The following is a 25,210-nucleotide window of genomic DNA, read 5'->3' as shown; positions in this document are numbered from 1 at the left end:
CCCTTGCAGCAGCTCCATGGCTCATTCCTTGCAAAAGTGAATGAGGTTCAGTCGGCCTCATCCTTATAGTCATCTTTAGCCGTTCCTTCAGCTCAAGTTATGCCACATATACCCTCTCTGTGAAGTGGTTATTAGAATCTGGTCAAACTACTGAAGTAGTTATATGTTTATCTTTTGATATAAGTGTGCTTGTGCTTTATCAACTTGCAGTAACTCAGAAATAAATAGGATAAAGTTCCTGTTCCAACAGCTAAAAAATGTTTTGCCCAAGGCAGAAGGGGAGAGAAGAAGTACTTGCAAGTAAATGTGCATGTGTTAGTGAATGCTTAATTTCTGTGGCTCATAGAGCTCTGCTTGTGGCTGCCTGTCCGTGTTATTACAGTCAATTTGTTGAGCCATCATTGTTACAATTCACATAAAGTTACACAGTACAATTGGTTGAACAGGATTCCAAGTAACGCTAGGTATTAGTTAAATATTAAGTTGTAAGAAACTGCTTAGGTATTGTTAAGAAAAAATGCTCATTGCTTAGTACTAGAATTTGCAAAAACATACAAAAAATCAGCTTTTATATTTGTCTTGGGTTAATGCACACTGAGCTAATATTCCTAGGTGAAGTTCAGTTTATTTACTTAAAGCTTTTTGCTAGCACATATTGCATTTTCAACACAAATCACTTGCAGTCATACAATCAATTATGTTATGAATAGAAATAATCCCCGAAAGACCCAGACATTGCTACAGACTGGTACTAATCTTTCCAACTCCAGTTTCCTTCCTCACTACTCAGGTCCTTTGCTGTATTACTGTGTTTCAGTGGGGGGCAGTACTCTGCTGGACGGAGTCAAAGAATATGAAGTGGTGAGACCCCTCAGACTTCACACACGACACAAGAGAGACACTGAGGTAGGCTCAGCCACTGTTAAACAGAAGCATTTTGTTTACTTTTCTTTGTTGCATTTTAGCTTTGAAACTTTACCTGTACTTAAATCATGAGAAAGATGGCTCCCTTCAGATAGTTTTGTTTTCTTTGTGGGTACAGTTGCTTTGTGTTGCATATAGAGAGTATCCCCAACGTTTCCCTTCCATTGGAAGTCTGCAATCCAGCATACAGTTGTGAGGCTGCAGTGCCAAGTGCCACACCCTCGTGCCAAGCGTTGTACTTATTGGGTGTTTGTTTTTTCTTCTCCAGATGTCATGGCCAGATGTTGTGAAATATGGGATGCAAGTGGAAGGAAAAGACATTGTGATGCATCTTGAAAAGAACGAGTGAGCTACATTCTGTAATATGCTGTAAAAGTAGAATCAGTGCTGAGGAAAACCTGACAAATAAGAATGTAAATATTCATCTGTTGAAATGATGCTCAACAGTGTCCCCAAGGGACAGAAGGTCTTTTGGTTTTCCTTCCACAAGAGCTCTTAATGTTCCTGATTGATTAGTTATGTTTAACTGAACTAGTTTAACTCCTCTATGAAAAAGATGGAAATTGTGTAAGAGACGTATAAATCCCTCTGGACCTTGGTTGTTAAGGACTGGAGTTGAAGACCCCTTGTCTTACAGATTCTAGTTAATGACCCATGACATGAAATTTGTAGATTAATCCACTGCTTTAAGATATGGGAAAAAAAGATGATCTCATTGACTTTTTATACATAGACCAGTCCTGTTTGACATATCCTACGGTAACCGTTTCAACATGACACAGGAAACATCTGACTTTGTTGGCCCTACTTTTAATCAGTCCTTTCCGAATACTCCTAGGGACCTGCTTACCAAAGACTACACTGAAACCCACTATTCTGATGCAGGGAAAGAAATTACCTCCACCCCTCAAGATCTGGTATGTCAATAACTCAACTCAAGTCTATCAATATCAATTCAGGTGGGTAGCTGTGTCAGCATGCGTATGCTGCAAAGGAACAAGTAATAGGTTTATTCCATGCTGGAAAAAAGAAGAGAGAAAACACAACGTTTCGGCCGTGGAGCCTTCTTCAGGTGTCACACCTGAAGAAGGCTCCACGGCCGAAACGTTGTGTTTTCTCTCTTCTTTGTTTCAGCATGGAATAAACCTATTACTTGTTCCCTATCAATATCAATGCTGTAATGCTGAAAAAATGTTTTTGATCCTTTGCAAAAAAAAAATAATTGCATTGTAACTATGGGGCTAAAAGATATAAACTGCCTTGTATGGAGTATATAGTGCCCCATGGAGGGCAGATAGTAATAATACAGTTTTATTTATAAGCTCTTTTAAACAAACATAAAGCACTGAGACAAGGAATCTCCTTTACTTAATGTTACTTTGACCCACTCTTCGGCAGTCATACTCGGTTCTTTTCAAGCTTTGCTTTTCAATTCAGAATTTGAGCACAACATCAGATCATTTTTAGTATTTCATTTTATTTGTATAATTTAATACAATAGGTTACATAAATCACTGTTTTATACCTCTAGTCTTTCCATCTGATGTCTCGATAAGGTAATTGAACTTAATTAACATGAATTACATCACTTTAACTGCTTTCCCAGCTCTAACGGAGAGTATTTACAAAACCTTCTGAACTGTAGTCCCTTAGTAGGAATGTTAAGGAGTACTGTTTTCAAATTTTCCTCTTTTTTAGAGCAAGAGTTTCAGATAGTTAATTCGTAAAGGAACGTATTAGGTAATTAAGAGCCTGGGAAGCCAATCACAATAGAACTACCAAGTGATAGCAGTTTCTTTACAGGAGGCTTCTTTCCTTTTTTCTGATAGAAAGCTTCCATCAGTTAGTGTTGAATTTTTTAATTAATCAAGAGAAATGCCAGATGCATTGTAGTCTGAACCATCCTGTCAAATTAGAATTGGGAAACCTTTATCTAGGTAATAAACCTTTTTAGATATGTGGCATATATTCTGTTTAAATAAGTCTTGGATGACATGGTAACACAAGTTCTGTACAACATGCAGGAGTGGCCTCATTTACTTATTTTGTGTCTGTCTTGTCTTTACCTGTGCCTCTTCAGGATCACTGCTTCTACCATGGACACATACAGAGTGATGACAGCTCAGTGGCTAGCATCAGTACCTGCAGTGGGCTAAGGTGGGTACAATGTACATTTAGGCTGTAAAAACAGGACAGGCAAGGGCACACCGTATGCTCTGCATGTCCTGGCTCAGTCACTGTGCAGGGTAGACATTCAAGACTTGGGGATGTCTTGAAAAGAATTGGATTCGTTTACACATTGGGGTGTTTTAACATCACAATAAATAGCTTCCAGTCAGTTAGATTCTCTCTTCCTCATGATTATGCGTCTTTCCATTTAAGGGACTTGAGCTTATTACAAGGGTTATTCCAACCCTGATCATGGAGTTACTCCTGTACTTGCTAGTTTGTGTTCCAGCTAATCTCACGGTTGCTCATGTCTGTCTTACCTCAAAATAGCAATTGGCTTAATTAGTCTATTGATCTCTCAAACACTCATTTAAATGCCTATAATGCATAAATAGCTAAGAAATTCCAAATGTTAAGTGGTAATAATTAACAAAGTTTAAATTATTCATTTAAAACTTGATTGTTTAAGCTTAGCTGGGAAATTCTTTAGTGAAAAGGGTTTTGTGAATTTACTGTTTAACTTCACTTGGTCTTGGAGAGTAAGATGGTATCGTAACTGTTAATTCTGTTAAAACTTTCATTTACCACGTTTCTGATGCAGTAGTCCAGAGGAACGTGGTTTGTAAGCTCTGATTGAGGAACCTATAAAATCAAGAATGGCAGGGGTTCTGTAGAATCAGGGATGGACACCAGTGCTGAGTATTTTCTGTAACACGCTTCCTCCCATGGTTCCTCTTAGAGGTTATTTCCAGACTGCAGGCCAGCGTTATCTGATAGAGCCCCTGTCTGAGGAAGACACCGGTGACCATGCTGTTCTGAAGTATGAGAGTCTGAACGAAACACCAGCAGTCTGTGGAGTGACCAACACCAGCTGGGATGAGAACTACCCTTCTGTCAGCAAAGTGCGCTCCAGAATTGCGGTAAGACCTAGGCACAGGCATAGTCATGGGGGCTGCTGGGTGCCAGTGTGAAGTTTTGAATGTTCAGAATGGTGTAAACTAAACCAGGAAGCTAAAGAATCTGTGAACAATGCAGGTCATTCTTCAAGGAAATACCTAGTGAATCCTATTACAGTTTATGGTGTTTATAGATTATAGTGATGTTACTGATCCAACAAAAATGATCTGCTCAGTAACTGTCAAATGGTTTAACCAGTAAAGGTGGTTTTGAGGACTACTGTTCACACATCCCTTGTTTGGGTTTTGGCACTGTCATTATCCTACTGTTAGGATTCAATCACCCAGAGTATCCTCAGTTTGCCATGCAATAGCAAACCCAGAGAGCTTTCAGCATTCAGAGTTTTCAATAAGGATCATATCAGTCCTCCTTTTGTAGCTTATTCCACTGAAGGTACTGGGAACCTTCTAGACTGCAAAATAGAAGATGGCTGACCTGGAGCAGATTTTTGGAACCTTCCTTATCTCCTACATGTCAAACTGAGGGTCTTAGCAGTTGACTTCGTTGATACTGTAGGTCTAACCCAGGCAGGTGTAGAGAGAAAAATAATTGGAAAAATGATTCTAAATTTTAAAATATAGAAGCTGAAGATTGGCTTATGTTCCACATGAGGTTGATTGTTCCTTAGAGCACGCTCTTGTTTTGGTTTAAGTTAAATTCTTTACAATATAGTTAAATTTAAAACCCTGTGGAAAAACCATCACCTGTGTAGAAAAATACTTGGTATACTTAATTTAATTGAAATGACCATTAACACCCATTTACCTTATTCTAGGGGCCATCTCTTATGCAGCAGCAGAAGTACATCGAGCTGTTTGTAGTTGCTGATAACAGAGAGGTAAGAGAGCCAGCTCTTGTTTTTTATGTATCTAAATCAACAACACACTTACAAAAATAATTAAATGTGTTCTTAATGAAACCTATGGATTGCCACACCCCCATATAAATTCACAGTTTCAGTAGGGTCATGCAGTTGTCCTGGTGATACACGCACCATCATGAAATAAATGAACATTTGTATTTACTTAAACATTGGTTTGAAAGAGACAGAAATTGTCTCGTTGGAGACAGAAACTGTAATAAATTATTCACCAGAGTCAGCGTAAGCATTTAAATATGCTCTGTTTATCTAGAAAAGCACACAATATCCAGAATGTTTTTCTGTCTTACCGACAAGTGTAAAAATGTAGGTTCACAGAGTCAACAAAAATTTTAATAGAAAAACATTTGCATATTTGATAAGTGGATAAGTTTTTTTATTTGCATTAATATTTGCACAATTGTAGTCATAGTGAAAAGAGAACAGAATAAGTACAGTCATTTTTGAGAAGCAGAAGGAATTTTTAGTGTTTGTTCAGTACTTCCACTAATTGTTAAATGGCATTTATCACTTGGAAACAAAGAAAGCATTAACAGACTATAAAATGGTGGAAACTTTTTGGTGGCTTCTGTTTTAAATGTTCCAGAACCAATTTATGCACAGTTTTCTACTGTTTTCAGTTTATCAAAATGAAGAACAGCCTAACAGATCTGAGAAAGAGAGTCTTAGAAATAATCAACTATATCAACGTGGTGAGTTGAGTCTTTATTACTATATACCAGAAGCATTTAACGATGGGGCTCTGGTGGTCTGTCACCTTGTTTATAGACGAAATTGTGAAATATTTTCATCAGCATTGATTACCAGTAGAAAACAATGTGACAGATAGGTGAAATAAAAACTGGAACAATTTGTGATTCAAGCTTCAATTGGAAGTGTTTACATTTTCTGTGAAGCGCGCCCATAACAGATGGTAATTCTCACAATTGACATACTAGTCTAGATTCTAAAGGGCCATTTTTAACTTTAACTTCCTACCCGTACCTACTTCATCTGAACTAACAGCCCCTATAACCTATAATATACATTGTATTCTTGTCATATGCTTTTCAGCATTGTTATCTCGTACAGCTTCAGATATTGTTTTCTGTATAGCTTGTTCCATCTTGTTTCTGTGTAGCAACAGCTAATCAGCAGATATAAGAGAGGGGGAAATCTCTCTAAAAACATGTTTGGAGATGAAAAGAAGCGATTCAGCCCATCCTGATCAGTTTACCAGTAACTGAATACATACAGAACATTTCTTACAGCTTAGAAAGCTATTGTCCACATAACGCCATTAGTCTGACTTCAGTCAGACTCATTCTGATAACAGTTGTTCTTCATATTTCCAGATTATATTTCATCAGACCATTCTGGGTTATTGCACAACAGCGCTGGCTGTCACTGTTAGAAAGTGTATGTTTTGTAATAACTGCAAAGCTACACAGTTAAACAGTAAATAAAATAATGGGAGTTCCCACTTTAAGCCCTGACTACAATTATCTACCATGGGCAGCAAAGGAGAAATAAACAAAATGAGTTGGCACAGCAAGATTAATTTTAGCGGACTCAAGGTTGTACAGTTCTGGTGTTGTGGGAGACAAGTTAATTTGTTCCTCCATTCAGGCCTTAGATTAAATTGTAAGTGCTAACTAAAGTACATAAATCTTCATTTTGCAAGCTGCAGGCTAATTGTTTCCTCAAAAGGAAGGTTATGGTGACTAGACAAAGATAACGACGAGATTATTACTGCTCTTGTCACAATATAATGGCTAAAATTATTTCTTAACAAATGGTCATTGGCAAGTTACATGTCCCCTTCTTTATCAACTCATGTGAAAGTAATTATCACTAGGCTTTGAAATTTACCTGCAGAGGGCTTTGGAAATCAGGATTTTCGGGCTGTAGGTAGGAAAGCTCTTAGTGTTCTTAATTTTAGTGTTATTAATTATACCCATCTTTCTACTGTCTGTTCATAGGTGTACCAGCCATTAAATACCTTTATTGCTCTGACTGGGTTGGAGGTGTGGAATATCCAGGACAAAATTAATGTGACCGCACCAGCTGGACAGACGCTGGACCAGTTCACCAACTGGCGGAACTCTGACCTGATAAAGAGAAAGAAGCATGACAACGCCCAGCTTTTAACGTACGTCTTAGGAATGTTCAACTAACTAATGCCTCTAAGGTGTACAGTTAACTTAAAAACTCCACTCGTATGTTTCTGTTATATGAAATTCTCTCTCAGAGCCAATAAAAATGCACTGCCATGGTGAAGCTGTGTTCATGACACCCAATGTCTTGATGCATTATGCAGTTTAACAGCAAAACCACAGTGTGTGTAAGAGGAATCTTATGGTGGTGATACTGTGAAGAATTGTACTCATATCTCACAATTAGTTAGGTTTTGTAGAATAAAAATTTGCCAAAGTTTGACCACAGGCTGGATTGACTTAAAGAAAGCTATACCCACCAATTTCAAGAGGATTAAAAGAAAAGCCGATGTAAATGACGTGGGTTTCAAAAGGTGGTGTCGTCAGGGGAGTCGAAGGGTGGGACAGTGGTGTGTGTCAGTTAGCACTGTTGGCTCACCGCTCTTGAGTCTGGACTTGGGTACCTTGTCTTGTGTAGTTACTAAGTTCTTCCTATGTTTGCTTGGGATTTCTCTTGGAGCTCTGGCATCCTACCACCTTCCAAACACACTGGCTAGGTCAAAAAATGGCATCTTTGACTTTGTTTTTGTGTGTGTACGGTCTACAGTGGGTTAGAATCCTGCTCCAGGGTGTTGTCCTGCCTTTCACTCCATGCTTCTGGAATAGGATGCATATTGCCAGGATGCTAACCAGGAATAAGTGTTTTTCAGATAATAGATGGATGGAATGGATCAAAATGTTTATTTAACGTGGTCTATAAAATACCAAGGGCTAACACCCCTGAGCTGTGTTAAAACAGTCGTTGAGAAGCATTAAGAAGTATGAGTGGGGAGCTGCATTGGACTCTTAAGGAACAAGCAAAAATTAATCCCTCACTGAGATCTGAGTCAATGAAAAAAAAAACATCATCATGTTTCTCCATTCTGCTTTTCATTTGTGAAATACTGTCTGGACACATTTTCCTTGGCTCTGAATTTTGTAGCCTGCAAAAGTTGGATGGAACTGTACTGTGCATTTATAACATCAGTCACTTTTGCAAAATTTAATGATATAAAATGCACTAAAAAACATATCAAAGCTAATTTGGGGAGGGGAATCAAAATCCCTGAAAAGGTTACTTGCTAATGTATGAAGAACTTAAAAAAATCACCTTCTTTCTGTTTTTATAACTTATCTTTCAGTGCGATTGACTTTGAAGGTGCTACCGTGGGATTAGCTTTTATAGGGACTCTGTGTTCTGGCCATTCCACTGGAGTTATCCAGGTACCGTTCTTCCTCAGTCAGTTGATCATTGTCTTATAGAGTTTTTAACTTTACCCTTTTTGACAGATTTCCTCTTGTACTTATGAATGCCACATTACACAGCTATAAGGCTGAATTATTTATGTGGGTAAATTGATAAAAATATATGGAATGTCTAATGAGTTATGAGGCTGGCACATCTTAAAGAGTAACATAGTTTTATAGGTCCAAGGGAACTTTTTGAATTCTATCATTAAAGATGCTAAATTGATTGTGGTTTCCTTTTGTTGTGGGAAATTCTTCATCAGAGGAGCAGGACACATTCTTGTGCAGATTCAGTTTTATTGAGCTCAATAAGTCCAACAACGCGCACTTGGTCTGCCCCACAGAACACACAAACTGCAAGGGTTTCCCAGCTCTTATATACAGTCAGAAGAAAGTTTGTTTTACAAACAGAAGTGCTTGTCCTGTTCTTTGATATGTAATTACTTCTTGTCCTACTTTGTCATGCTCTAGGTTCTGTCCTTTGATATACAGCAGACATTGGTCTGCTGTGTCCTGTTTGTGGGTGTTGTTCCTGTCTTTTATTTGTGTTAAGCCACTGGGGCTGCTAAAGCAAGTCAGCTTTATGGCATCTTAGTGTAACTTTTGTTTGAGGCTAAATTAACAAACCCCATCAACACCTCTCACAATGTGCTTAAGTGGTGATACTGTGATGCTGGATAAGTGAGATATATACATGTCCCACTTCACTTTGTATGTCATAACTGGCATTTTATTTTGCTTGTGAATGAAGATAATTAAATTTGTTTTGCTGGTGTACCTACATATCAATGTAACTTCTCAATTTCAATTTTTTAATCAAATATTCAATATTCTTCTCACTATGGTATCTTTGCATATATGTTCATACTCCATATCTCCAGAAATCTCTTGGTCCAGAGTAATACTTCAGAGTATTACACATCACTGTTGCACAACCCAGAGTTACAGGGAGGGGTCAGAGGTGATGTGTAGTAACCCCAGTTTTCTCAGTCTCAAAACATTTTCTAAGTGACTTTTGGAGAGTGGGTTATGAAACGGAGAGCATGAGCAAAATGAGATATGTTAAAAAAGAGTTTTTTAGTGTTCATTTTTTAAAGGAGGTGCAGTTGACCTTTCAAGTCCATTGGTAAACCAGCTATTTAGAAAGTTTTTCTTTCTTTCAGGATCACTCTTCAAACGCCATTGCTGTAGGGGCGACTATGTCGCATGAGATGGGGCATAATCTGGGCATGAACCACGACACCAGTTCCTGTGTCTGCAAGGACTCCACCTGCATCATGACAGCTGCCCTTAGGTACAGAACAGCACAAGGGGCAGAGAAGGCAGACAGGCCCAGCATTTCTTTAAAACAACATTACACAGTCACAAAAGCTTTGCTTTGACACCTGAAATTCCAAATTTCAATACCTCTGCACAGGGGCAGAGAACTCTGCTATATAAAAAATGTCTTCTTTCAGATTGGATGTTCTGGCCATTTTGACTTGTGGTCAAAGACACCATGTTACAGTTTGAAACAGTGCTATTTGTGGTAAAAACATTGTATAAGTGTGATTGTATAAATAGAGCAGATTCAAACAAAAGTCACTTTTCATTGGAAGAGTGTGAAAGTAGGTCATTTCTTTAAGAAAAAAATGGCTTTGGAAATACTCTCAAATCTTTTTACTTCAGAAACCTGGTTTTTATTCCAGAGGGACTGAGTTATACAGGAAGTAACGTAAAAGTAAAGCGATTTAGGAAACCAATCAGGCTTACACTGCTTCATTTTTTAAGGTATTTATCATTTTTTATCAGGCGTACTTGAAAGAAATGGGCATCCACATTATAATGGAAACTTAATCTGAAATCCTGCTGACAAACGTTTAGTACTACAGATGGTTCCCATGGTTAATGGTTGCTCATGTATTTCATTGACAGTTATTTTATACCAAAGTACTTCAGCAGCTGCAGTGACACGAGCTACGACTCATTCCTGAACAACCGAAATCCAGAGTGTGCCTTAGACAAACCGGACCCGCAGGCTCTCGTTTCTGATCCAGTGTGTGGCAACGGTTTTGTGGAGAAGGGCGAGCAGTGTGACTGTGGCCCAGTGGAGGTACGGTACTTTGATGATGGTGGAGATTGTCTGGACACGTGGGGCCAGTTTAGAAGAATGCCTGTAACATTTCTGGGATGATGCCTCCGTTGGTAATAATGTGTTGAAATATCAAAGCTTTAGAAATTTAAAGAATTGCCTTGGATCCAAGGATGAAGGTTATATTAACTTTGTAGTCAGCACTGCAAGACTTACCTGCATATGAAAGATAATAAACTCCTCATTAAATGTCTAAGAATCCAGCCTTAAATCACTCAGAATGTTCCTCTGGTTTTACACCTGTCAGAACACGTTGGTGCGTGTGACTGTGATCAGATTTCAGGGAGGAACATTTTCAAAGCTTTATTTCACTGTGTTTAAGGGAGCCATGGAAGCATTTTCACTTGACTGATTTGGTTCAATTAAGTGTTTTGTCTTTGTTAATATGTGGCTAGACTTTGCTAATTACTGTCTATATAATGTATTGAAAATACTATCCAGAAAGTCTGAATTGCATATTTATTCAAACTCTTAATTATTTTCCTAACTCAACATTAGCAGTTGTCCTTCAGATTTTCCCAGCTTGAAGAGTTTGATCACAGCTCTTTAAACTCTAATTCAGAACGAAAACCTGTAATTCCTTTCAATGTGCAGTTTGAAACCTTTGAAAACTGGAATGTATAACCCTAGTTCTACGTGAGTTGGCAGTCCTTTACAGGTGTACCAGAGCTAGATATCTTGCCTGGCACACCACACCTTTTTATTTACAAATCTCCAACAAGTTACTAGTAGTCAGTTGCATTTTACAAGGAGAATATAGTAGCCCCGACAAGCATGATATTGATGTTAGAGTTGGCTTGAAATCAAAATCATTTCACTTCTGAACACATTCTACTTGGGCTTCCAGATGTTGCAGGAGCACAAAGTCCCAAAAACATCTTCTGACACGTGAGCACTGAGCAGCATTTCTCTTACCTGTGTGTTGAATTGCCATTCTCTGAATTCATTCCTGTGTAGGTGTGTACAAACCCCTGCTGTAACGCCACCACCTGCAAGCTGACCAAGGGGTCAGACTGCGCTGAGGGAGAGTGCTGTCAAAACTGTAAGGTAAGCTCCTCCAATGACACTGCTTTTTCATAAAACATTGTTAAAGGCCGCTTTGGAAACTCCCTACAGCAGTCTTTCTGAGTTCCTGTTCTTCAGATTTCCTTAGTGTCTCCAGCCAGTGTGTAATGTCGAGAGAGGTGGCTTTGTGAGAAAGTTACCATTTTGGCTCAAAACTACTGGGGCTGAAAAAACAGGCAAAGCTACTAAAAACACCAAAACTGAGGTTGTATGCTGTAAATGTTGGGTTGTACAAGGAGTATAATGGGATGTGTGCCAGCATTCCACATAGTGAATGAAAGCATTGACTAAATCTTGATCTGTAGCTCTGCAGGATCAGGATGACCCCTTTCAGAACGCAGTGTGCTTTAATTGGTTAATAGCATCATTTTCCTAAATTAATAAAGTAGCATTTAACCGTATTTCAATTAAACTAAGAGAATCATAAATTCATAATACAGGGTGTCTGGAAATGCTTATACAAACCAGAAAACTGTAGGCTGTAGTGTTCTTCAACATTTATGAATGGGAACGTAAGTGATATTATTGTGCTCACGGTACATTTGAAGCCCTCCAAATTAGTTTTCCACTTTGTTGTGGAACTGTAGTGACATCTCATGGACACATAAGCAGTTTTCTCATGTGTTTCGGATTTTTTTCTCCCTTTTTATTAAAGGATTTTTTTTGGCATTTCTGCATTGGGGTATAAAGTGTTGTTTAGGTGCTAAGTAAAATGATACAGCTAATGAGACAGATGTCTTCTTTGATTTTCTTCTGACTAAATCCTGACTAAAGTGTTATACATTTTTCTTTCCACTGTTTTTATTTTTATGAACTACTAGATTCCATCATTTGTACTCAACAAAACATGGGGGTATACCTGTCCATGAATAGCATATATGAAAGCTGATTAGACATTGAGCCTTTTCTTTGTTCTAGCATTGCTGAACTACACTACACCATGTTGGTTAGTGGACCTTTCTAGATTTTCAGAAAGCATGTGAAATGCTGGTAAATCAGGAATGCATAGCTTAAATGCTGTAGGGTCACAGGTCCTCTTCCATTATTTATTCGGTCTAAGCTCTTGACTACATACCTGAACTGATTATTGAATCAGACCAGTTTGTTTTGTTATGTTCCCTGAAATTAGCAGCAATTATTTTGAGGTTCTACTTTCCTGCAATTACTCCTGTCCTGTATGTATGAATCAAGCTGGGCTGTGGCCTTCACAGTGTTATGCACCCCTGCTGTTGGATAAAAAAGCATAAACAATCTCTTTAATCAGTGGAGTTCTATATTTATCCTTAATAGTGTGCTGGGTTTTTAGGACTCTCCTCACATAGGGGAAATTTAATGACTCAGTGTATGGAATTTAAGTAGTTAGGCCCATAGAGAAAAAAATCATCAATAGACTTCTTAGTTTACTTTTTACTATGCAGGGTAGACAGCCCCCAGGAAGCACCATTTTATGAAGCAAGTTAAGGTCAGATGGAACAGTTTTATTTTTGCAAATTAGGAATTAAGCATATAACAGAAAAATGATCTCACAAACTAGTTCAATTAAGGTCAGTTAGTTTAGCATTTAAAAGGTGAGTTGCAACACAAACACTGCTCCAGATTCAGTCAAAGCTTTTGTTTATCATTCCCTAATCTCAAAATCCACACTGTCAAATCAGAGTTTTCACAATCTGAGTTTAGCAAAGTATACAGACTTCACCTTACTTAGTTTCTGACGTATTTCATCATTACTTTTTCTTTCCAGATCATATCGGCAGCCATCGAATGCAGAGCAAAGAAAGACGAGTGCGATTTGGCGGAATACTGCACAGGCAAATCTCAGTGGTGCCCAGAGGATGTGTTCACTGTCAATGGGGTCCCGTGCAAGGGAGGTCAAGGGTACTGTTACAACGGGCAGTGCCCACTGTTCTTAGACCAGTGTCAGAGGGTCTGGGGGACAGGTATGCATCAGCTATTTGTTTGGGTGATCCCTGCCTGACACAGCGCATCAATGTACATATAGTACTGTAGTTTTACCAAAGCTGAATGATGCAGCACCTGTACTTCCTGTACGTCTTTCCACTGCTGAGTTAGAATCCCTGCCTGTACTGTCATATGCAGAACAGGACATGCACACACTTGTACCTTCCGTGTTTTCTGAAACCGACACTTTGCAAAATATGATTTTTTTTTTACTGCCTGCACACAAGCCAATATGGCTTTAATTAGTTGAATGCCTTCATGCCTTCACCCTGCTCAACTCCGCACTGGAACCAGATATGACATGGGAAAGGATCTCTAAAGGATTTTAACACATGAGACAGGAATCACTGTCCATTGTCCCAGAGAGCTCTTGTCTCCATTTTGTTTTCTTTCCAGCCTTTTTTGCAATGACGTTTATTGGAAAAATACAAGTAATTAGCTCTTGTGACTTGATTACAGTAACTGGTACAGATGTTGTCTCAAAGGTTATTGCTCTAGGTGGCTAGAGATGGTTTAAGAGATGAAATCCAGTAAAAAAAAAAACAACAGTCAGGATAATTATTCCAAGTAAGAGTTTACATGAGTAAATGAGAGATCAGAAGGAATGAAAACAAAAACATAACAGTGTAGGACTAAATGTGGTGCTTCTTAGGACTGATAGTAGCTCACGTGGTGAGTTCATGCATTTCTCCTTCAGGTGCAAAAGTGGGGAGCGACTTCTGCTACAACCAGAACGCACGTGGGGTGAGCTATGGGTACTGCAAACGCATCTCTGGAAGCTATGTGGGATGCCAGAACAAGTAAGGAAAAATTCAAATAGCTATTGAATGGGCACCCACACTTGGATTTCAGTTCCACGTCTGCTTTTGTATTCCTTGTCACTTTTGCAAGGTGATAATTTGCAATTACAGTATTTATATGAAAATTTACATTTATCCAGAGAGGATGACACAGATTGCTACCACTGGGACAGAACACACAGAAAATGAAGTTTCAGTTCTTCTCTGCATTGTCAGTGAAAGAGTGCAGAGCTGTATTTTGGAAATGACCCATCATGAGATGAAAGGAAATGAAAAGGGAAGGTCGCACTAAGTTCTGTGCCATGTTCTCTTAATTGTAAAGCACTTGACTGTAGTTCTTTAGTCTTTAACATGTGGCATTTAGTTCCTGAAATACTGGCTTTAGAGGACTCTAAGAGAAGGTGCTTTTCAATTCTATTCATGGTGTGAATTTATAATAAAATTTACCCCATAGTCAGACTTGGCTTTAATGCCATTTCATCTAGTGAATTCTTGTATTTATTAGGTCTAAGGCATAAAGTTAGTTGAGGTGAGGGAAAAGACAGACCAGAGAGATGTGTATATATAGTGACATTCTTAAACTTCTAAGACAGAATTCAATTGTCTCTGGCGGTATTCATTTCATAAGACTGTATAATAAGGCATCACACTCTCAGCTAGCTGTTGAGCCAGATGCCGAACATTAAGTGAATGATGAGGTGTTTTAGTTTTCCTTCCTTTTCTGTGTTTCTCTTTAAACACACATTTCAGGGATGTGAAATGTGGCAAGCTGTTTTGTACCGATGGCAATGGAAATCCCACAATAGGACGTCTGGTGCAGTTCGTAAACTGTAAAGGAACCCTTTTCGGAGATAATGAAGAGGATATGGGGCAGGTGGCAACAGGCACCAAGTGTGGAAATGGACTGGTAGGACTGGTCTGGGGTATTTATATAAACACCACTTCTGAAGTATATGTACAGCTCAATTTCAGATACCTTCTCAATTGTGTAGACATTTGTTATTCGTTTATTTAGCAGACATACCTATCCAAGATGGCTTGAACATTATGTGAATTTTCTTTATTAAATTAATTGCAAGGGGCAATTGAACAATTACAGTAAGTTAAATAAACTTAATCAAGCCTAGCTGGATGAGTTACAGAAATGAAGAGATATAGATATAGAAGCATAGAAGAGTCAGTGGAGTGGAATATATAATGAATCTGTAATACTAAAATGTATACTGTTTTGTGTGAACTGGTCTCATGCTATTATTTAAGTGTCTGTGTTGTGGTGTGTCCTCCCCAACATTATGTCAGGCATGGTATTAATATTAAGAGATTAAGGGCCCTAGAATGATTTTCAGTTCAGATTTGTATCCAGTTTTTCTGTGGTACAAATGGGCTCCATATTTTTGGTGTGAAATGGAAAGTTTCAGACTGGACAAATTCATTGTAGTTTTGCTTCTTAAGTTTTCAGTTTATTGACATTTGAAACCCATAAGCTCTGTATTATTAAGCTTTGCATTTTTATATCCGATTTCTGGCACTGAGAGCCTATGATTAAAATATCACGAGTGAAACCTGCCAGGAACTCATCAGAAGGTCATGGGGTGTCCATTTGTTACATTCTGTGCACTTCTTTCAAAACCTTTTACACAGAACAATGGGGTTACCAATGCCTGTCTGTAAACTCTTATCCACTTTACTTGCTCTTTTCAGGTCTGCAGCAATAATGAATGTTTGGATGTTGAAAGTGTCTACAAATCTGCCAACTGCTCGGCCAAGTGTCGAGGGCATGGGGTAAGCAGAGAGGATGACAATGAATGTCGGGCACTTCAAACACTCGTTATTTTGCATCTGATAGCTCCTCATTTTCATGCTTAAAAAATAGTTATTGACATGCTTTTCCAAAGTAGGGTTGGATTTTTTGTGGGACAGAGAAAATATTTTCTCATAATTTTACAAAACCTTTCCTGCATCGTTTAGTGACAAATCTCCAAGGCAATTAAGGATACTTTCTAATGAAGTCGTTTTTGCAGGGATTGATCCTGTAGAGCAGAGCTACAGTACAGTAGTTTCTCACTAACTCTGAAATCACCAGTTTCTAAAACTAAGATGGTTTTAATGTTGACAGCATCAGCAAATTGTTGGTTTAGTTACATTGTTTAGACGTCATTTAGCGATCAGTCTATGAACTGAATGTACTTTGCTGCTCTGAATTATTCCCATGTGTTAAGGTCTGTGAAACTATGTATTCTGCAGGTGTGCAATCACAGACTGGAATGCCAGTGCGAACCAGGCTGGCTGCCTCCTAACTGTGACAAAACTAGTGATGATAACAGGCTGTCCACAGGTAGGTACCATGTGACTGTCAGTGCACCTGCGACCACACACATCTTAAGAAAACTACCAGTCTTGACTGTGATGTCTATCATAAAAAAGATTTTTAGCTGTTGTCATCTTTTGCTTGGGTCTGGTTGAAATCAAGCCTTTGAGCCCAACCATCAATCACAAACTGCAGCTTTGTTGCCAGATGGCAGCTTTCTGTTGGGTAGAGGCTATGTTTGTCTACTTAATGAAAAGCCAGAATCTAAGTGCTATAATTAAAATGTTGTGGTTCGTTGGTGGGTCAGTTGCGATTTCATCCCGACCTTCATAGAACACAATCTGGACAATAATCCATAAACTGTGAATATGATCTGAATCCCATTCCTGTAATTGATGCGGAAGGGATATATGGAGCTGGAAGTGTAATATTACCATCTAGATTCCAGCTGACTGACTGGTCTCTTACAGTTAAACTTCTCAATGCTTTAATTTTCTACAAGCACTGTGAAATCTTGCTTACCAGTGCAATGTAATTATAATAAAATACCACATAAATCAGTAGCATGACATCATATTCTGTGCTATCTTATATTACAATAAGATCTTTAGGTCAACAATAGTCTTCCAATGTATGTATTTTATAAATCAGTATTCTCTCATTTTGTCCAGTGAATTAGTACATTAAATGTTAATCAGGAGATTTGAGGAACAATTGAAGTAAAGTGTTGTTGCAGTTATAATTGTATCCAGAATCAAACTGTAAATCAAAATTTACTGAAAATGTGTTGGAACAGTGATCCCCAAATTCAACCACATCCCAATTTCAGACCTTTTCACATACGGTATGCCTCATGGTAAGTAAGCGATCAATCCTGTACTTTGTAGCCACTCGCAATCAATTTTAAGTTGATCACTCCAGCATGCTGATTAATGAGGTTACTTCTTAATACTATAATGTTGATTACTGTACTTAATTTCTAAGGAGAAGGTCAGTGGTAAGTCAGTCAAGAGATTTCAGGTTTGCTGTGGAAAAGTATCACAACATTCCGGCCTTCTTCTCAGAAATGTTTCTTAGCACATTAGTTGTTTCTCTTTAAACGTTTGTTGACACCCTTTCTGTCTTTTAATATTCTCCCCCTATATAATACTGTTATAGAATTCACCATCCTGCAGTTCTTATTTCAGCCTGATTTACATGTGTATCCTGCTATTTACAGTATTAAAACATAATTTTGAGTAGGTATCTGCGTCAGCGTGCGTAGGCTGCAAAGGAACAGATGAAGGTTTATTCCCTGCTTATAGGAAAAGTAAAGAAGCACATTGTTTCAGCCATGGAACCTTTTGCAAGTGTCACCTTTACCTGTTCCTTTGCATAAAAACATAAAGAGTTTCAAATTTCTATTTTATTACTCCAATCCATTACTGGTTTTAGAGTACAAATGCAACAAATGCTATTGGTTCCAATATGACGCTCGGTGTACAGTGTTTTTACACTGTGTCTCACAACTTCATAACAATCTCTTGATTCACATTATTTTTCTGCGATCATGCTATACTGTATATTGAACTTTGTTCTGGTATTTATACCCGCATACACTACTGATTTTATTAATCATAAAAAGACTGTAGCTACTTTGACTGTCTAAGAAGCTTGATCAGTGTAATGTTTTACAACGTGATGCTAGAATTTATTTTTTATTATAACCAGCACACTTTCTGAAAGATTGGCCTACTTTTTAAAAGACTTTTGGGAAGTGAATAATTATCATTAACCCACAGATTTTTAGCCTAGGGCTGTTGAATCCCTGTTGTTTACTTATTGTTGTAAACCCACAGCACAGTAATTCTTTGCAAACATTCTTTAGTTTTCTTTGTTAAATAAGATGTAGGGACATTCATTGCATACACATCATGTGCCTTGAGAGGCTATCCAATAGTTGGAACCAGAGGCTATCCAATTGGACATCTTGGTTTCAATTTCAATATATAAAACACTTGTGTAAACTCTTGTTATTTCAGAACAACTATACTGTACCTGTAGTGAAGTGTGAAAGTTAGGAATTGGGTCTTATGGGTTCACGTTGCATGTATCTGCATGTCACTGGGTTCAATGTATGTGCATGTAGTAGAATGTAGTGTATTTGTGTCAGGTAAGAATCGTCACTGAACTGTTTCAGATGTTACAAAAGTAGAATTGTATTTCTATACTTGTAAAGACCACCCATGAACACTCAGGTCTTTATTTGCTGTTCTCCGCTGAATTGAAATTCCACACATGGTTAAAGTAAATCTGAGTCAAATATTTTTGGCATGATCATTGGCTCACTGATCTTTACAGTACCTGTATCTCAGGAGTTGCTGTCCTTATAAGGACATTTTTTTGGGCCTCCAAGTATAGTAATACCTGTACACACAGCAAAGAATAACCTATTCTCTGATGTCTCCGTTGGTCTTAGTTCCCATCTGTTCCTCTGTAGTCCTTGTTCCATGTTCCTTTTGAGACATATTGATAATTTTTCTATTACAGTTAGGATGTTAAATATGAGTGTGTGTGTGAGAGAGAGGGAGTGCAGTGATTGCATAGCTCTGAAAAATAGTCCTTCACACACCTCCAGAAGAAATACAATTGTGCTGACTCGTTGTTTTTTATGAGTGCACGACTTTTCAAGATCATGGGTTTAACTCAAAACCTAAAGGACTTAGCTCATGACTCTGTATTCTGGATGGAGGTGGCAGGTGTAGTTGATGAGTAAAATAATGTCTGAGGACCTTAAGGCCTGCAACTCCCGAGCCTGCGCTGCTGTCACAGCAGAGCTGCCTTCTGAAACCCGGAAACAGCCTGGCAGAGGTGAGGCCTCTTGTCTCTGTGGTTTTCCTCCTCTTTCTGCATCCCTACCAAATGGAAAGAGAACTGAAGAACAGTGGAAAGGTTCGAAAGAAAATAGCGCAAGGCCAAAGGAGCTGAGGTTTGCCAAGCTTCCTGGCTGAATACTGTCCTGTGCTCTTTCATGTACAGTACATTGTCTGCTCCATGCTCAGACAGGTATAGCAGAAAGACAAGTGTTCCGATTTTAAGCCTTTCTTCCAGTTCCTCAGGAATTAGTAAAAGTTATTTTTCAAACGTTTTATTGCTGCAGCCCAAATAAATTGAATAATAATAATTGAAATTAAAATTAAAGGAGTTAGTTAAGTTAAGGAGCACACTGTTTGCTCTCATTAAAATGCCATCTACTGAGAGATGCATTTTAAGATTAAGTACATACATTGTGTCTCAAGAATTCATACGTGTTGCTACTGAAAAACATTTTTGCACTGGTCCACTTTCAGACAATGCAGACCAGAACAGAAGAGAGATGTGCATAAATTTACAGTGCCTTTTACTACAGAGTTAAATGTGCTTTCATTTTTCCTGATCCTGCAAGACTGCAGTATATTTGGCAAAAATCTGTCTGCTGTGGGGTGAAATAATCGTTACTTGATACATTCTCCATTGTCTATTTACAAACATTTTCACTTTCCGATTATACAATATTAACAAGATGGGGGTCAGGCAAGGCTTTGTATAGAAAAACAAGTTTAAAAAAAAGATTCATTTCCCACGAGATTTCACTTTCGTAAAAAAAAAACATCCTCACAGCAGCCTTTTTTACCTAAATGGTGAATAATGATTGCAAATAAAATACCTAGGTTATTGACATCTAGACTGTCCCCTCAAAGCACTGACAATATCCAATGCTGGCAAACAGCCTTAAATATTAAATGATGTCATACGATTTCCAGTCACGTAGTTTGTCTTCTAATAAAAGGACACAGTTGCATTGAGTTTGATAAGTGCAAATGTAAGATGATTACTGCATATAAATCAGAATATGCATTATTCCAGGTAGAGGTTTAAAAAGTCTTCTTCACTCCCACTTACTGTTTCTAGTCCATTCATTTTAATAATAATCATGATAATAATAATTACTTGCATTTATAAAGCGATTTTAATCCCAAAGAATTTTCTTGTCTTGACTTAGAGTGCTAACTGACTTTCTCCTCCCATGCAGGGGTCATCATTGCTATTGTGGTAATCATCTGCGTCATAGTCCTGATTGTCATAGTTGCAGTCATTCTCCTCTTCATGCGCAAACATAAGAGGGCACGTCAACTCAGGTATGTAAATTCTATCATGGCAAGGAACAATTATTGAAATTCTAGCTTACAGGAAAGCATGGTTGTAGGTGGAATTTGAGTGGAATAATCTTGATGTGTAGTGATGGTGTTGAGCTGGACCAGCTTTGCCATTTCTGTACGTATCTACAATACAGAGCACATAGCCTGTGTTGAAGTTGTCTCCAATTGCAGCTGAAATTTTTAGATCTGTTCCTTCTGTTTCTGTTTATTTAATAGTGAAATACAAAGCTGGAAAATAATACACACTTAAAATATATGCAGGATTTTTGGTTGCACAGCCCATACAGTATGTTATGAAAGATTACTAGAATTTGAATTTTTTTTTGCATTTCTGCCAGCATACTGTATTTGTAGCCATTATACCAAAGTCTGCTTTCCCTCGTGAATGACAGTAGTACATGAATGTGTTCATGCTGTATGTTTGGGGAGCTTCTACTTTAACAGTTGGCAGAGGTAACAGTTCTGCCTTGAGCTCAGCGCCTGTGAGGTGACAGCATGGACGTACAGTATAGTCAAAATATCTCTTGCACTGAAAGCAGGAGCCTGTGAAGTCCAACACCCGCAAGCATGACCTTATTTTATCGTGTGTCCTCAGAGCTCCATCTTATCTGAAGGCCCCTGGAGTGACGAATCCAAATTTCTCTGCACAGCGGTTAGAGGTGACCTCTGACCTCCATAACTATAGCCCGGTACGAAAGGATTTAAGATGCAAAATATTCGTACACACAAGTAAAGTTATTTGCTTTTTCCTTAGTCTCTGCCTAGCTTTCAGAACATCTGAATTTGATTTATTGGTTGTGTGCCACATGCAGTATTTTTGGAACAATTTCCAGAAAATATCCGAAAACACTTGCGCAGCCAAGAGCAGTTTAAAGACATTTTAAGGTTTTAAGATTTAACTTTGTAGACTTCATTTCTGAAAGACAATACAATTCATTTCTTAGGTGGGACATAAGCAATTTAAGAAGTATGTTTTAACTCCTGGACACCTTTGGTATGAGCTTTCTAGCTTTTATGTGGTGTTAAAATATTTAGAATATAAAAACAGTTAGAAATGACGTATAGTATTTTTTTCAAACGCAGGCCATGAAAATGGAAAAATATCATCGATTTGAAAGCATGGAAGTGACGTCACTTTTGTGTCATTGCTTAGAATCCTAAGAGAGGAGCACCTCCACCTCCCCCAGTTGCCATCAAGCCAGCAACTGTGCCTTCTGCCCCCCCGGCGGCATTCAACCACCCCAAAGCCACACCTCCTCCTGTGCCAGCCTACGGCAAAAGGCCTACAGCCCCTCCTCCTCCTTGCCCCTCTTTGCCTGCTCAAGTGAGTATGACAACAGAGAAATCGTAAGCAGGTGTGCAGTGAAGGGAAAAGAGGTGACCTCCTGTCCAAGGAAATGGAGGCAAACTGCATAGGAAGAGGAAAGATCCCTGATTCTTTCATTGACTGGAAGATCAGTTTTAATATCAATATCACGTGTAAATGTGACAGAATGTAAATATAAAGGCTTAAGTTATGGAAAAGATTTTTTTTAGAAAGATTATTCTTTTTATTCAGTAAACCAATAAACTACCATTCACAAAGAAACTAGCTATAATGCTCTAAATACCTTGCTGAAAGATTGTTTTTCTGACTTGAAAATAATCAATTGAATAGGGATGTGAACTCTTTTTTAAGATTGTGATTCTCACTTTCAGATCTTTTGAGTTTTTCTTCCTCGTATGTATGTTGTGGGAGGATAGCTTGTGCCGCTGCTCCCTTAGAGGGATGTGACATCTTAAATTCGTGGCAGCGGTAGGATGGGCAGCTAATGTATGCTGATGAAATAATTAAGTAGGATAGCTAATAGGCTGTAATTTTTAGGAAAAGAAACGATTGTGTCAAAACGTTAACTTATTGTATTATGTTAATATGTGTGTTTAGCTTCTAACGAGAGTGTGAGGGATTTTAAGAACACCGATTTGGCATGAATTATGTACAGCTATCTGCACTATACATTCATACTAATAAATGAGCAACAATCATTATACCCCTACTAACTATCAGTCAACACAAGTAAGGACACAAGTGGAAAACTGAGAACAGGATTGTGGAACAATTGAACAAGCTATCCAGTCATGCTGCTAAAGACAGCATCCTGGCATCTTTTACTAAACAATTGCTGGGATTCTTCGATCAATCAGATACTAATTATCAAACTGGCAGAATGCCCTCCTCTCATAGCCTATATTATGTTCTTACAGACTTTTCATATTTAATACTAGTAATGCAGGACAGGGAGTAACAAGGAGCATTGCCTGCTGCAATAATGGGACTATGCTTGTGTTTCCAGGTGGCAAGACCCCCTCCTCCTCCTGTGCCTACTGCTAAACCAGGACTTTCCCCTGCTGATCTCCGAGCAGTGAGTATCCCCAGGATTACAGAAAGCATCCTGTTCGGGCTGGACCAGAAAACAGCACTTTAGTTGTTCTTGACAGCAAAGATCAGATTCATGCCTAAGAGAGACGCATGCAACCAGAGTTGTCACATTTACGAGATCTACAAGCCAAGTTGGCAAACCCTTCGTGTCTGTCCCATCATGAGTGTGTGAGTCTCGTGGTTAGATGCATAGATGTTCCTTGCAAAGCAGGTTACTTTCAGTGGGATTTTGAAAAGCATATTCCTGTTTTTAAATGCAGTGTTTCATTAACAACATTAACAATGCACAGAGAAAACTGTTAAACACTTTATGACCTTACTTGATGTTGAAAGGGGATGAACCAAAATAGCCTTTTTATTCCTGAAATACCTTTAAAGTTGCATTAAATGACAGCATCCTTAAATATTCAAGGATGTTTCTATTCTCCATTGTAATGTAAGTATCATTGTCGTAATTATTATAATGCCTTCAGAGAACTAAATATTTTGCGAGTGAGAAGAAAAAAAACTTTATTTCGATAAAACATTATTGCATTTTTAGTTCTTTAAAATGCTATTGAGACCAATATTTTTCATTTATGTGTGCGGCCCTCTCCTCATATACCACCATGTCCTGGACAAGATTTGAAATGACAAAATAACACGGTAACATTACATGGTAGCAATTTTACAGTGACAACTGTACAGTATGTTGGATATATATGATTGAGAGCTGTATATTCATAACTGCATGATTCCCTGTGGTAAAAAATGTGAAATGTGCATATTTGAGACCTCTCAATTTGCTCCTGTTCTTCATTCTTCTTTTCAGGCTCTTAAACCTGTACAAAACCCACGAGTATGAGCACTCCCAACACAGCAAAGAGAACGACTGAATCTTTGGCTCCCTATTATTGCACCTTGAATCACTCCCTGTAGACTGGTCTTGGGGCATCCTGGCTTCCTACTCCTGGAGAGACAGATCTCAGATGTATCTCTGTGGGAGTCCCAGTTGGCAGGCTTCCTTCACTGCCTTTAGTTCACTGAATTCATGTGCAATTTAATATAAAAACGTGGTGGTTTTAGGGTCCTTCACTATTTTAGGCTAGAAGAGGTCACAGAATTTGATTTTTATTATGACATCACATTTCACATTATATTTATTTTCTTCTTTGCCCTAGTTCCATTTATATTGTTTAAGGGACTGTTCAATGTGAGATGTGTAGTATAATGAGACCACTTAAAATTATTTTGTATTTAGATTTTATCCCACAAAAATGTCTGCAGAATAACTGTAAAAAGGACAAGCAGTTTTCTTTGATATAAGATTTTAAATTTTTGTCTAATTTTCCTGGTCAGGGGTTTTTAACTTTGAAAGCGCTCGTGCAATTATTCAAATGAATTATTTTTGTCCAGAACAAAATTGTAAATTAAAACATTTGAGTCAACACAAAATAGATTGTACTTACAAGTATGTTTTTTTTTTTCTGAAAGGATTTAGATCACATTTCTAAACTTTTTTTTGTGTTTTTGGGGAACCAAGGTGGTAGAGAAGTTAGCTTGGAGTACAGTCTGGGACCTGTAGTCCTGATCTTCCTGAATTGAGGCTGCCATTAACTGACTATGCTTTGTATTTTCCACTATTGGTGGATACAGGGCTTGCATCAGCCAATGTTTCCTCTGCAAAATAGTGACTTCAGAGGCCTGTTGATAGCTTGAGAGCTTGCATTAAGAGACGTACATAATTCTTAGGTAAAAGCACAATGAAGTGTCTAGTATCAGAAGAGTTTACACAGAGTCCCCTTTTTCTTTTGAGCAGTACAAGAGAGCAAGCTAAGTTGATTAACCATTGACAATTCCAAGCTTTAATTAAAAAAACATAAAATCTGATTTATTACTACCAGAGACAATGGGTGACCAAATACAAAAAAGTAGCTAACTGACCAGAATCTTCTGTTTTTAAGAAACCTGTGGAATGAAATAGATCTAAAAGTTCTCGAGCCTCCATTTATTTTTTCG

The 25,210-nt window shown here is 38.1% G+C and overlaps 1 protein-coding gene across 1 annotated transcript in view; it reads left to right on the top strand.

The window, feature by feature from the left end:
- LOC148674359 (zinc metalloproteinase/disintegrin-like HR1a) overlaps positions 1 to 24,980 on the top strand; it is a 29,810-nt gene extending 4,830 nt beyond the window's left edge. Inside the window, exons 2-23 of the mRNA XM_088624477.1 lie at positions 818 to 906; positions 1,193 to 1,269; positions 1,763 to 1,841; positions 3,005 to 3,081; positions 3,833 to 4,013; positions 4,826 to 4,888; positions 5,551 to 5,622; positions 6,892 to 7,061; positions 8,247 to 8,328; positions 9,516 to 9,646; positions 10,267 to 10,444; positions 11,441 to 11,530; positions 13,290 to 13,485; positions 14,205 to 14,307; positions 15,058 to 15,214; positions 16,009 to 16,089; positions 16,552 to 16,642; positions 20,667 to 20,772; positions 21,389 to 21,482; positions 21,947 to 22,117; positions 23,127 to 23,195; positions 24,024 to 24,980. Coding sequence (XP_088480603.1) covers positions 818 to 906; positions 1,193 to 1,269; positions 1,763 to 1,841; positions 3,005 to 3,081; positions 3,833 to 4,013; positions 4,826 to 4,888; positions 5,551 to 5,622; positions 6,892 to 7,061; positions 8,247 to 8,328; positions 9,516 to 9,646; positions 10,267 to 10,444; positions 11,441 to 11,530; positions 13,290 to 13,485; positions 14,205 to 14,307; positions 15,058 to 15,214; positions 16,009 to 16,089; positions 16,552 to 16,642; positions 20,667 to 20,772; positions 21,389 to 21,482; positions 21,947 to 22,117; positions 23,127 to 23,195; positions 24,024 to 24,056 — 2,390 coding nt within the window. The 3' untranslated portion in view covers positions 24,057 to 24,980. The remainder of the gene's footprint in view (positions 1 to 817; positions 907 to 1,192; positions 1,270 to 1,762; positions 1,842 to 3,004; positions 3,082 to 3,832; positions 4,014 to 4,825; positions 4,889 to 5,550; positions 5,623 to 6,891; positions 7,062 to 8,246; positions 8,329 to 9,515; positions 9,647 to 10,266; positions 10,445 to 11,440; positions 11,531 to 13,289; positions 13,486 to 14,204; positions 14,308 to 15,057; positions 15,215 to 16,008; positions 16,090 to 16,551; positions 16,643 to 20,666; positions 20,773 to 21,388; positions 21,483 to 21,946; positions 22,118 to 23,126; positions 23,196 to 24,023) is intronic.
- The last annotated feature ends 230 nt before the right edge of the window (positions 24,981 to 25,210 follow it).

Source organism: Lepisosteus platostomus, chromosome 3 (assembly GCF_059453375.1).
Source record: "Lepisosteus platostomus isolate fLepPlt1 chromosome 3, fLepPlt1.hap1, whole genome shotgun sequence".
NCBI lineage: Eukaryota > Metazoa > Chordata > Actinopteri > Semionotiformes > Lepisosteidae > Lepisosteus > Lepisosteus platostomus.
The sequence above is the reverse complement of the archived record's forward strand: the minus strand, read 5'-3'. Positions and strand labels throughout refer to the sequence as shown.